A 13636-nucleotide genomic window follows, 5' to 3' on the forward strand; every position below is an offset into this window, starting at 1 on the left:
AAAGGCAAGTCCATTTTAAACAGTTACAGGGGGTTAGGACGGGTTAAGATTTGCTCTATAGTCCCAGATATGTGTGTGCTGCAGGTACTCTGGGTCAGAGGTCAGAGGTCGACACGCTTCAGCTTTTAATAAGATCAGAGACTCGCTGAGTCAGACAGGAAATGAGTTTTATTGAAGGATTGATGGACATCTATCCATATCTATCTCTGTGAGGACCAGAATAAACCATTTGTAGAAGAAAAGCAACCTTTTTACAGACTGCTGTTAGTGGACATTTAAAAGGTTTCGGTTATTTAAAAAAGGTTTATAGAAACTAATATCAAGTGTGGAAGGTATAAAGAAGTTATAAGATCTGAAATATGAACCATGGATGTGGTATGAGAGTGAACAGAGTGAATACCCCCCCGAGCTCTCTGTTCCCGTGGGAACCATCAGAGACAGATCATCTGCCCAGCGAGTCCCTGCCCGACCTCTCTGTTCCCATGGGAACCATCAGAGACAGAACATCTGCCCAGCGAGTCCCTGCCCGACCTCTCTGTTCCCGTTGGAACCATCAGAGACAGAACATCTGCCCAGCGAGTCCCTGCCCGACCTCTCTGTTCCCGGAGGAACCATCAGAGACAGAACATCTGCCCAGCGAGTCCCTGCCCGACCTCTCTGTTCCCGTTGGAACCATCAGAGACAGAACATCTGCCCAGCGAGTCCCTGCCCAACCTCTCTGTTCCTGGGGGAACCATCAGAGACAGAACATCTGCCCAGCGAGTCCCTGCCCGACCTCTCTGTTCCCGGGGGAACCATCAGAGACAGATCATCTGCCCAGCGAGTCCCTGCCCGACCTCTCTGTTCCCGGGGGAACCATCAGAGACAGAACATCTGCCCAGCGAGTCCCTGCCCGACCTCTCTGTTCCCGGGGGAACCATCAGAGACAGAACATCTGCCCAGCGAGTCCCTGCCCAACCTCTCTGTTCCCGGGGGAACCATCAGAGACAGAACATCTGTCCAGCGAGTCCCTGCCCGACCTCTCTGTTCCCGGGGGAACCATCAGAGACAGAACATCTGCCCAGCGAGTCCCTGCCCGACCTCTCTGTTCCCGGGGGAACCATCAGAGACAGAACATCTGCCCAGCGAGTCCCTGTCCGACCTCTCTGTTCCCGGGGGAACCATCAGAGACAGAACATCTGTCCAGCGAGTCCCTGCCCGACCTCTCTGTTCCCATGGGAACCATCAGAGACAGAACATCTGTCCAGCGAGTCCCTGCCCGACCTCTCTGTTCCCGGGGGAACCATCAGAGACAGAACATCTGCCCAGCGAGTCCCTGCCCGACCTCTCTGTTCCCGGGGGAACCATCAGAGACAGAACATCTGCCTAGCGAGTCCCTGCCCGACCTCTCTGTTCCCGGGGGAACCATCAGAGACAGAACATCTGCCCAGCGAGTCCCTGCCCGACCTCTCTGTTCCCATGGGAGCCATCAGAGACAGAACATCTGCCCAGCGAGTCCCTGCCCGACCTCTCTGTTCCCATCAGAGACAGAACATCTGCCCAGCGAGTCCAGGGTCGGCTCCTCCTGCCGAGCCAGAAATAAAGATCTGGGTCTGGATGGATTATCCTGGGAACATGCTTAAACTTTTTAAACGTTTTCTTTTTCATTTAAATGTAAACGTATTTTATTTCTACAGCCCTTTACAGACAATCCTTTCGGTGTACCAAAGTGCTTTACAGCAGGTAATAAATAAAGAGAAGAAGAAGTAAAAACAATAAAAGAACAGTGAAAACAATAAAATACAACAAAATCGAATAAGATAAAAAAAGATAAAAGTGTCATCATACTACTGGGTATTAAAAGCAATCCTAAATAAGAAGGTTTTTAGTATTTAAAGACATATTTGACCACAATTATGTATGTTTGACCATTTACAAAGTAAGAACATGTCTTAAAAGCGAGCATATGAGAACAATGATTTAAAATCCAGTTTAACTTTGAAACAAGAACAGTCTGAGACACCCAGGCTGAACTCTACCCCCCCCCCCCCCCCGCCCCCAAGTCGTTAAACCAGGACCAATCTGAAAGTATTAGGACTTTATATTAAATGTCAGGTGAACCCGTCCAGTGTAGGTTAAAGAACTTTTACTAAGAACCTTCAGGAACAAATGTAACTGCGTTATTCTTCACCTGATGCTCTGTGGACGACATTCTGCCGGAATCCAAAAAACTCTGCAGCTCCAGCTGATGAAGCGTTTTTGGTTCATGAACCACTCTGTGTCTTTGTCAACAGGGAGGACGTGAGGACAGCCAACGTCATCGCCATGGAGACCGTCACCTGCCTGGTCATCGACCGAGAGTAAGTGTTTCTGTGTCTGAAGCTGGTCACACACTCCGAGATTCACCAGTGATTTCAGAGCTGGAGAAAGGCTGTGTTCCAAACCGCACACTTCTCCTACTACTCCTACTAACTTTTTGAGTTAGTATGCGAGTTTGAGTAAGCGAGAAGTTCCCGGATGCATACTAGATTCTCCGAAATGTTGGGTATGCATCATGAGGTTACTACTCATACTTAAACTACCCAAGATGCAACGTAACGTAACGTCGCCGATCGTCATTTCCTGTCAAAACGGCAGTTTCAAGCTAGCTACAACGAGGGTAGGTTCACTTCCTGTTTTCAAAACAAAAGCACCAATTGTATCATAATGGCTTTCCCTATGATAAAAGGCAACGGGTATTTTATTTTGTGAAAATAACCGGAAGTGCATTGGTCACTGCTGCTAGCTTTAGTAGCGCCGAATTCGTGGGAACAAAATTGTAAATAGCCGGTATTTTGTTAGGTTTTCAACATGTTGGGGATCTAAACGACTACTTTCTCTCCTGAAAATGTTTCAAATGTTGCTAAAGTTTACAGAGTTTAGAGCTTAAGAGAAATCAGCTTCAGGCCGGCTGATTTCGGCTCGGGCAGGAGCGAAATGCATTGTGGGTAAACGCTCTGCATACTGTCTGATCGATGAGTATGCAGTATGCAGTATGTAGTATGCAGTATGTAGTATGCAGTATGTAGTATGTAGTATGCAGTATGTAGAATGCAGTATGTAGTATGCAGTATGTAGTATGCAGTATGTAGTATGCATTATGCAGTATGCAGTATGTAGTATGTAGAATGTAGTATGCAGTATGCAGTATGTAGTATGCAGTATGTAGTATGCAGTATGTAGTATGTAGTATGCAGTATGTAGAATGCAGTATGCAGTATGTAGAATGTAGTATGCAGTATGTAGTATATAGTATGTAGTATGTAGTATGCAGTATGTAGAATGCAGTATGTAGAATGTAGTATGCAGTATGCAGTATGCAATATGTAGAATGTAGTATGCAGTATGTAGAATGTAGTATGCAGTATGCAGTATGTAGAATGTAGGATGCAGTATGCAGTATGCAGTATGTAGTATACAGTATGTAGTATGTAGTATGTAGTATGCAGTATGCAGTATGCAGTATGTAGAATGTAGTATGTAGTATGCAGTATGCAGTATGCAGTATGCAGTATGTAGAATGTAGTATGCAGTATGCAATATGTAGAATGTAGTATGCAGTATGCAGTATGTAGTATGTAGGATGCAGTATGCAGTATGCAGTATGTAGTATACAGTATGTAGTATGCAGTATGTAGTATGCAGTATGCAGTATGCAGTATGTAGAATGTAGTATGCAGTATGCAGTATGCAGTATGCAGTATGCAGTATGTAGAATGTAGTATGCAGTATGCAATATGTAGAATGTAGTATGCAGTATGCAGTATGTAGTATGCAGTATGCAGTATGTAGAATGTAGTATGCAGTATGTAGTATGCAGTATGTAGTATGCAGTATGTAGTATGTAGTATGCAGTATGTAGAATGTAGTATGCAGTATGCAATATGTAGAATGTAGTATGCAGTATGTAGAATGCAGTATGCAGTATGTAGAATGTAGTATGCAGTATGCAGTATGTAGAATGTAGGATGCAGTATGTAGAATGTAGTATGCAGTATGTAGAATGTAGTATGCAGTATGCAATATGTAGAATGTAGTATGCAGTATGCAGTATGTAGAATGTAGGATGCAGTATGCAGTATGCAGTATGTAGTATACAGTATGTAGTATGCAGTATGCAGTATGCAGTATGTAGAATGTAGTATGCAGTATGCAGTATGCAGTATGCAGTATGTAGAATGTAGTATGCAGTATGCAATATGTAGAATGTAGTATGCAGTATGCAGTATGTAGTATGCAGTATGCAGTATGTAGAATGTAGTATGCAGTATGTAGTATGCAGTATGTAGTATGCAGTATGTAGTATGTAGTATGCAGTATGTAGAATGTAGTATGCAGTATGCAATATGTAGAATGTAGTATGCAGTATGTAGAATGCAGTATGCAGTATGTAGAATGTAGTATGCAGTATGTAGAATGCAGTATGCAGTATGTAGAATGTAGTATGCAGTATGTAGAATGTAGTATGCAGTATGCAATATGTAGAATGTAGTATGCAGTATGCAGTATGTAGAATGTAGGATGCAGTATGCAGTATGCAGTATGTAGTATACAGTATGTAGTATGCAGTATGCAATATGCAGTATGTAGAATGTAGTATGCAGTATGCAGTATGCAGTATGTAGAATGTAGTATGCAGTATGTAGTATGCAGTATGCAGTATGTAGAATGTAGTATGCAGTATGCAATATGTAGAATGTAGTATGCAGTATGCAGTATGTAGTATGCAGTATGCAGTATGTAGAATGTAGTATGCAGTATGTAGTATGCAGTATGTAGTATGCAGTATGTAGTATGTAGTATGCAGTATGTAGAATGTAGTATGCAGTATGCAATATGTAGAATGTAGTATGCAGTATGTAGAATGCAGTATGCAGTATGTAGAATGTAGTATGCAGTATGCAGTATGTAGAATGTAGGATGCAGTATGTAGAATGTAGTATGCAGTATGTAGAATGTAGTATGCAGTATGCAGTATGCAGTATGTAGTATGCAGTATGCAGTATGTAGAATGTAGTATGCAGTATGTAGAATGTAGTATGCAGTATGCAGTATGCAGTATGTAGTATGCAGTATGCAGTATGTAGAATGTAGTATGCAGTATGTAGTATGCGGTTTCGAACACAGCCACAGTTTCCAGTGACAGAATAAAATTGGGAAGAATCTCACGAGTTGTGGCGCTCACCTGTGATCGTTTGGTGTAAGGTGGTTGTAGTACTTAAGCCTGGCTGTTTTAAGGCGGTATTTCTCACATCAAAATCAGTCTTATTTAGTCTTATTTTATGTTATTCGGTGAGTTGTTCTGCGTTCAACCAACACGTGTGCTGCTGTCAACTCCAAACAGGAAGCAGGGAAAGCTGTGGCTGAGAGTAACCATGGCGATGAGGCTAGAATCCATACGGTGCATTTGGTCCGTGCAAAATGTCTGTTGAATGTCTCTACGACGTTTCTTCTGCACTTAAAAATGCTGCTTCACTGTTTCCACAAGGTGCATGATGGGAAATAATCTCTGCTGTGGTCTTACAAAAAGTGACCCTGTAAAATCTGTGAGGAGTTAGTCTGTGTAAAACAATTTTTAATAACTTTCATCATTTTCTGTGAAATGTTCCTTTAAAGTGGAGGTTCTGGTGTTGAACCTTCAGAGTGAGGATGTTTCAGTTTTACATAAATGTGATGCTGCCATCTGCTGGTTCTCATGACAAACAACACACACACACAGTTGGACTGCTGTACTCAATCATCATAGAAATCAGTCTCAACTGACCTTAAATCAGCCTAAATCAGCCCAAACTGACTTTAAATCAGCCTAAACTGACCTTAAATAAGCCCAAACTGACCTTAAATCAGCCTAAACTGACCTTAAATAAGCCTAAACTGACTTTAAATCAGCCTAAACTGACCTTAAATCAGCCCAAACTGACTTTAAATCAGCCTAAACTGACCTTAAATCAGCCTAAACTGACCTTAAATCAGCCCAAACTGACTTTAAATCAGCCTAAACTGACCTTAAATCAGCCTAAACTGACCTTAAATCAGCCTAAACTGACCTTAAATCAGCCCAAACTGACTTTAAATCAGCCTAAACTGACCTTAAATCAGCCCAAACTAACTTTAAATCAGCCTAAACTGACCTTAAATCAGCCTAAACTGACCTTAAATCAGCCCAAACTGACTTTAAATCAGCCGAAACTGACCTTAAATCAGCCTAAACTGACCTTAAATCAGCCCAAACTGACTTTAAATCAGCCTAAACTGACCTTAAATCAGCCTAAACTGACCTTAAATCAGCCTAAACTGACTTTAAATCAGCCTAAACTGACCTTAAATCAGCCTAAACTGACCTTAAATCAGCCCAAACTGACTTTAAATCAGCCTAAACTGACCTTAAATCAGCCTAAACTGACCTCAACTGACCTTAAATCATCCTAAACTAACCTTAAATAAGCCTAAACTCACCTCAAATCAGCCTAAACTGACCTTAAATAAACCCAAACTGACTTTAAATCAGTCTAAATCAGATAAACTGACCTTAAATCAGCCTAAACTGACTTTAAATCAGCCTAAACTGACCTTAAATCAGCCTAAACTGACCTTAAATCAGCCCAAACTGACTTTAAATCAGCCTAAACTGACCTTAAATCAGCCTAAACTGACCTCAACTGACCTTAAATCATCCTAAACTAACCTTAAATAAGCCTAAACTCACCTCAAATCAGCCTAAACTGACCTTAAATAAACCCAAACTGACTTTAAATCAGTCTAAATCAGCCCAAACTGACCTCAAATCAGCCTAAACTGACCTTAAATCAGCCTAAACTGACCTCAAATCAGCCACATGTCACCTTTCCACCTGCACTCTGTCCTGAAGCTTCGAAGCTTTTCCTGTTCGTCACTTTAATGAAGAATAATATGAATAAATGTAATGTGAATCATCTTTCCCTCCTCAGCTCATTCAAGCATCTGATTGGTGGACTGGAGGACGTTTCAAACAAAGCCTACGAGGACGCTGAAGCTAAAGCCAAGTAGGTGGAACACTCTGTTTTTCAGTATCAACATGAATTTATCATTTCAGTTCCAACAAAAATACTTTCTGACTTTGAGCAGACGCTTCAGCATTAATGTGAGTTAATGTATTTAGTGAGCAGATGTTTAATTTGCAGCTGCCTGAAAACATCAGAGTCGTGTTGTTTTAAATGAAGTGATGAAATATTTTGAGGCCTCTTTCAATAAAGACAAACCTGAAACCTGGCGGCATGCTCCTTTAAGCCTCTCTCTGTCTGAAGGTTCATGTGTGGATGTTTACAGGAGAAACAGGACTCTGAGCTTATGTAGGAGCAGCTAATAATACCAGCTGTCTGAGTGGAGCACACAGACACTGGCTTTTATTCCTTTTACACCTCCGTAAATCACGCAGTTCCTCATTAATGTCTTATTAATGTTTAGAAGTTTCACGTTTAAACCAGACTAGTGAGAGGGTGAAACTCTGAAAACAAATATTCACAAATTGAGGCTCATCACTTCGGGTTTTGTTGCCTTTTTTGTTGAGTTTTAATGTTGGTTGTAAGCCGGCGTGGATCCTCGGTTATCCAGGTCAGGGTAATCCTAAGAGCTGGATGATTCAGTGTAGTATTCAGTGACATACATGTGACCTTGGAGGGGCCCCTCTGATACTTATAAGCTGATACTCCCCACCAACGAGATCTGAAGAAGGCTTGCAAATGAAAGGTGAAACGTCTTCAATAACCAAGAAGAAGAAGACGTCCAGTTGGCCTTATTCAAGCTCCTAGGATGGCTACAATGGTTGTTTAACGTTTTAACAGGAACAGTAAACTCTTACGGTAACATTATTATTATATTTTGGACCTGATAAAGAGGTTTGCTCATCATTAGTATCAATAGAGTTATAACTATTACGAACAGTAATCTGCATCATTGTTACTGCTCAACATTAAGCTAAAGAGTTGAGCTAGTTTTAAGCTAACACTGTAGATTACTTTCTCCTTTTTATTTGCCAGTGCATGTGACTGACACTGATCCGTGTTACTGGTCAATGTGGCCGATATTGTGATCGATATTAATCCAGACTAATAAATTAATGAACAAACTAATAAATAAAAATAGGTAAATGGGTGTATAAATAGATAAAAATCAGTGGATGAACTTTTGGAAAGTTGAAGTCTAGCAGAAAGAAAGGTGTGGTTGAAGTCTTCAAAGAGCTCCATCAGCCTAAACTGACCTTAAATCAGCCTAAACTGACTTTAAATCAGCCTAAACTGACCTTAAATCAGCCTAAACTGACTTTAAATCAGCCTAAATATACCGTAAATCAGCCTAAACTGACTTTAAATCAGCCTAAACTGACTTTAAATCAGCCTAAACTTACCGTAAATCAGCCTAAACTTACCCTAAATCAGCCTAAACTGACTTTAAATCAGCCTAAACTTACCGTAAATCAGCCTAAACTTACCCTAAATCAGCCTAAACTGACTTTAAATCAGCCTAAACTGACCTTAAATCAGCCTAAACTGACTTTAAATCAGCCTAAACTTACCGTAAATCAGCCTAAACTTACCCTAAATCAGCCTAAACTGACTTTAAATCAGCCTAAACTGACCTTAAATCAGCCTAAACTGACTTTAAATCAGCCTAAACTGACCTTAAATCAGCCTAAACTTACCCTAAATCAGCCTAAACTGACTTTAAATCAGCCTAAACTGACCTTAAATCAGCCTAAACTTACCCTAAATCAGCCTAAACTGACTTTAAATCAGCCCAAACGTCCAGTTGGCCTTTTTCAAGCTCCTAGGATGGCTAACGTTGGTTGTTTAACGTTTTAACAGGAACAGTAAACTCTTATGGTAACATTATTATTATATTTTGGACCTGATAAAGAGGTTTGCTCATCATTAGTATCAATAGAGTTGATAACTATTACAAACAGTAATCTGCATTATTGTCACTGCTCAACATTAAGCTAAAGAGTTGAGCTAGTTTTAAGCTAACACTGTAGATTACTTTCTCCTTTTTATGCATGTGTCAGTTTAGGCTGTTTTTTGTGCATGTGACTGACACTCTGATCAGTGTTACTGGTCAATGTGGCCGATATTGTGATCGATATTAATCAAAATAAATAAATGAATGAACAAACTAATAAATAAAAATAGGTAAATGGGTGTATAAACAGATAAAAATCAGTGGATGAACTTTTGGAAAGTTGAAGTGTAGCAGAAAGAAACGTGTGGTTGAAGTCTCCAAAGAGCTCCATGGATGTATTCGGGGGGTTTAAACCTTGCTCTGCTGTATATTTATGTTTAAATTATGTCTGGGCAACGATTGACATCTTTAATCTAATTAATCACATGATTTCCCTGATTAATCACGATTAATCGCATTTGTATGCAGAATCCAAAAATGAATCCAAAAGTAGTGTATAGCTTTTAGCTTTATTTTAAATGTGCTGCCATATGAATAAAAGTGCCATAACATTTGTTGTGCAAACACACTTTTAACATCAGCATCTTTCTGTAGTTTTTATGTAGAAGCCTCGCTCCACTGTCTGTTTCCTTGAATGACTTGCTGCTATCAGTTGTGTGTTTTGCCTTTAAGTGATATTTTAGACTGGAACTACTACGCTGAGAAGACAATTCAACTTGGCTGTAAATGCAGGAGTTTTTTTTAAATTTATTTTGAAATACGTGCTTTTATGTTGAAACAAGTAAAACAGGAAGTAGCGCCGGTTAGCTCCATGAGCTTCACACAGAGACCGAGGAGCTCTGCGTTAACTGCGTTAATGTGCGATAAAATATTTATCGCCGTTAAATAATTAACAAGTTAACTCGCCCAGCCCTAGTTTAAATTAAGGATTTTTAAATCTTTAAATCAGCCTAAACTGACTTTAAATCAGCCTAAACTGACCTTAAAACAACCTAAACTGACCTTAAAGCTGCAGTCGGCAGGTTTTCAAAATTGCGAGTCTAAAGTCGGAAAATTCGAACTGATACAACTTTCAGGTCCCTCCCCCAACCTCTAACAAGCTCCGAATCGCCCCCCAAACCCCTCCCCCTCTGTGGACGAGGTTGTGCACGTGAGTTCACACCAGTGTGCGCGCACACAAGCTGCGGCAGACTCACGCTCAGCAGCGTGTGCACAAGCTGTGATTGACAGGTAGGATTCCTCCACCCTAACGTGATTGGTTAAAAACAGCCGGGAGCGCTCGGTTTTTGCAAGCATGATTACAGGCTTCAGAGGGAGCTACAGATTTCGTTATTTTTCCTAAACAGCCTATTTAATTTTCTACTTTCAGAATCCCATGACAGTTCAAGTTAATATGACTAAAAAAAAGTTGCCGACCACAGCTTTAAATCAGCCTAAACTGACTTTAAATCAGCCTAAACTGACCTTAAAACAGCCTAAACTGACTTTAAATCAGCCTAAACTGACCTTAAATCAGCCTAAACTGACTTTAAATCAGCCTAAACTGACCTTAAATCAGCCTAAACTGACTAAATCAGTCTAAACTGACCTTAAAAAGCCTAAACTGACCTTAAATCAGACTAAACTGACTTTAAATCAGCCTGAACTGACCTTAAAAAGCCTAAACTGACATTAAATCAGCCTAAACTGACTTTAAATCAGCCTAAACTGACCTTAAATCAGCCTAAACTGACTTTAAATCAGCCTAAACTGACATTAAATCAGCCTAAACTGACTAAATCAGCCTGAACTGACCTTAAAAAGCCTAAACTGACATTAAATCAGCCTACACTGACCTTAAATCAGCCCAAACTGACTTTAAATTAGCCTAAACTGACCTTAAATCAGCCTAAACTGACATTAAATCAGCCTAAACTGACTAAATCAGCCTGAACTGACCTTAAAAAGCCTAAACTGACCTTAAATCAGCCTGAACTGACATTAAATCAGCCTAAACTGACCTTAAATCAGCCTAAACTGACTAAATCAGCCTGAACTGACCTTAAAAAGCCTAAACTGACCTTAAATCAGCCTAAACTGACTAAATCAGCCTGAACTGACCTTAAAAAGCCTAAACTGACCTTAAATCAGCCTAAACTGACTTTAAATCAGCCTAAATCAGCATAAACTGACTTTAAATCAGCCTAAACTGACCTTAAAAAGCCTAAACGGACCTTAAATCAGACTACACTGACTTTAAATCAGCCTGAACTGACCTTAAAAAGCCTAAACTGACTTTAAATCAGCCTACACTGACCTTAAAAAGCCTAAACTGACCTTAAATCAGCCCAAACTGACTTTAAATTAGCCTAAACTGACCTTAAATCAGCCTAAACTGACCTTAAAAAGCCTAAACGGACCTTAAATCAGCCTACACTGACCTTAAAAAGCCTAAACTGACCTTAAATCAGCCCAAACTGACTTTAAATCAGCCTAAACTGACCTTAAATCAGCCTAAATCAGCCTAAACTGACCTTAAATCAGCCTAAACTGACTTTAAATCAGCCTAAACTGACCTTAAATCAGCCTAAACTGACTTTAAATCAGCCTAAACTGACCTTAAATCAGCCTAAACTGACTGTTGGTCATGTGTCCCAGTGAAGCTGAACACTTCTCTTATGACACCAGTTGTCCAGCTGTCAATCATGGCTGCTATGGTAACGGTAAACAGCAAACAGTGTAATCTGAGTGTTTGTTTGTCCTTCACACGTGCACATTATTCATGCACCATTACTGTCGATTGTTTTTCTGTTCAACAGAACGTTTTATCGCTGTATGTGTGTTTGATTTCTGGATCTGTGAAGTTCTTTCCAGATTTGAATCGGAAACTCGCACAATAATGAAAGAAACGGTGTGAATTTACATCTTATAAAACATGAATGTGCAAAAATAGATCAAATAATATATAAAAACTAAAAGAGTTCACACACAGACTGAATAAAATGCAGATTACAGGCAGAAAGTGGTGCGTTCACTGATGAAATTCTGCCCTTTTTCCAACCATATTCTTCACTTTCTGTTAATCTTTCTCACCTTCTCAAACTAAATTTAACCCGTTTATTTGTCGGCTAATCCCGAACGACCCGCAGCGGCTTCTGTTTCTGCAGAAATCTGATTCCACAGCTTCCAGGAAGCAGAAATCTGCTGGGCTGCAGGTTCATCTGTTCAACACAACAGGAATATTATTGTAAGAGTGAGTGTTATTCTCTCTGCAGCCACAGTTTGACCTTATTTCCACCTGGTTTTACTGTTTATATACATAAATGATCAGCTTCCTCAGGATATACGACCACAGATATAATGTTTTGTGAACATATTGTAGCTAAAACTATTAAGTTGTGATTTATAAAGCTCTTTGTGTTTGACATATTGTAATTTCAGCATCTTTAGCCTCAGTTTGGAGCGTAAACGTAATAAAACGGCACATTTCTGTGTCGGACGCGCTGGATTAACACGAAGAGGAGGTGAATGTTCAGCTTAAAAAGCCTCTTTTACTAAATGTAACATTTTTATTTTCTCTTTGCACTGTTTTGGTGGCTTTAAATTTCGCTGTACCATGTACAATGACAATAAAGGCATTCTGATTCTGATTCCCTTTGGCTCACTTAATCAGCTGCGTGGGGGTGGGGTGCTAAAACAAGAGCCACTCGACTTATTTTTGTCAGTAACGGGGTTGGCAGGACACGGATGCGGACTCCAGAGGTAAAAGCAAACTTGGTTTTATTTTCAAAAATAACAAAAGTCAAAACAGGGCGCGGCTGAGCCGGATGACAAGAACGGAACTGTGAAAAAAAAAACATGATCATGACTGAGACAAAAACAAAAAGGACTTAGCTTGACTTTGGTGTGGCGTGAAGGGTGAAATCCGGGTAAGGAAATCACAAACTGAAAGGGGAAACCTGGAAGCTAAGGCCACATTTACACATAGCCGGGTATTTAAAGAAACGAATATTTGCCCCCCTCCGTTTTCAATAATAACATCGTGCACACAACATCGTTTCCAAAAAACTTGTCATTTACATCAACCCGCATAAATACGCCGCCAAGCGCCATAATAACTATGCCAAACCTGTTGGCGGCAGTGTAGGGAAAGGAATAAAGCCATGCAAGCCAATCAAAATCCTCAGAATCGACACCAACAAATAACACGAGCGACTCTTTCTGGATTAATGACAAACACGCAATTTGATTTTGTGTCTATCGAGTGTCAGATCTCTTCAGAAGTAAAATGTCTGAAAAATGAAGACGTGTGTCTGTGTTTATTCAATATGGGTCAAACCAGATCAACCGATTATTGAATCCCTTGATAATCCTGATCAGTAGCCAAACAAACTGTAAACATAAGGCGCTCGCATGACGTTAAGCATTTTCTGGCGCATAATGTGACGTTTAAGAACCTAAAACGCCGTTTCTCCCAGTTGACACGGCAACACATAACCGGCGTAATCAGAAATCTCCACTTTGGCCGGAGGTTTTAGAAATAATCGTTTTCTGTGATAAAAACGGGGTTTTGGTGTAAACGAGAGGCCAAACCGCAGGAAAATATCTGCGTCTTCCTATCGTGTAAACGGGGCCTGAATACTGAACTGGGAGTGATTGGTGAATGAGTGCAGCTGGGGACAATGGACAGGTGACGTGAATGAAA

General features: G+C 40.3%; 1 protein-coding gene across 2 annotated transcripts in view; it reads left to right on the plus strand.

Annotated features, from left to right (window-relative positions):
* The window catches only part of LOC142373525 (cGMP-dependent protein kinase 1-like), a 72477-nt gene that overhangs the window by 43850 nt on the left and 14991 nt on the right, over positions 1-13636 (plus strand). For both annotated transcript variants that reach the window (XM_075456821.1, XM_075456822.1), the window contains 2 exons: positions 2274-2339; positions 6966-7040. In XM_075456821.1, the coding sequence (XP_075312936.1) occupies positions 2274-2339; positions 6966-7040 (141 nt within the window). The remainder of the gene's footprint in view (positions 1-2273; positions 2340-6965; positions 7041-13636) is intronic.

Source organism: Odontesthes bonariensis, chromosome 23 (genome assembly GCF_027942865.1).
Source record: "Odontesthes bonariensis isolate fOdoBon6 chromosome 23, fOdoBon6.hap1, whole genome shotgun sequence".
Classification (NCBI taxonomy): domain Eukaryota; kingdom Metazoa; phylum Chordata; class Actinopteri; order Atheriniformes; family Atherinopsidae; genus Odontesthes; species Odontesthes bonariensis.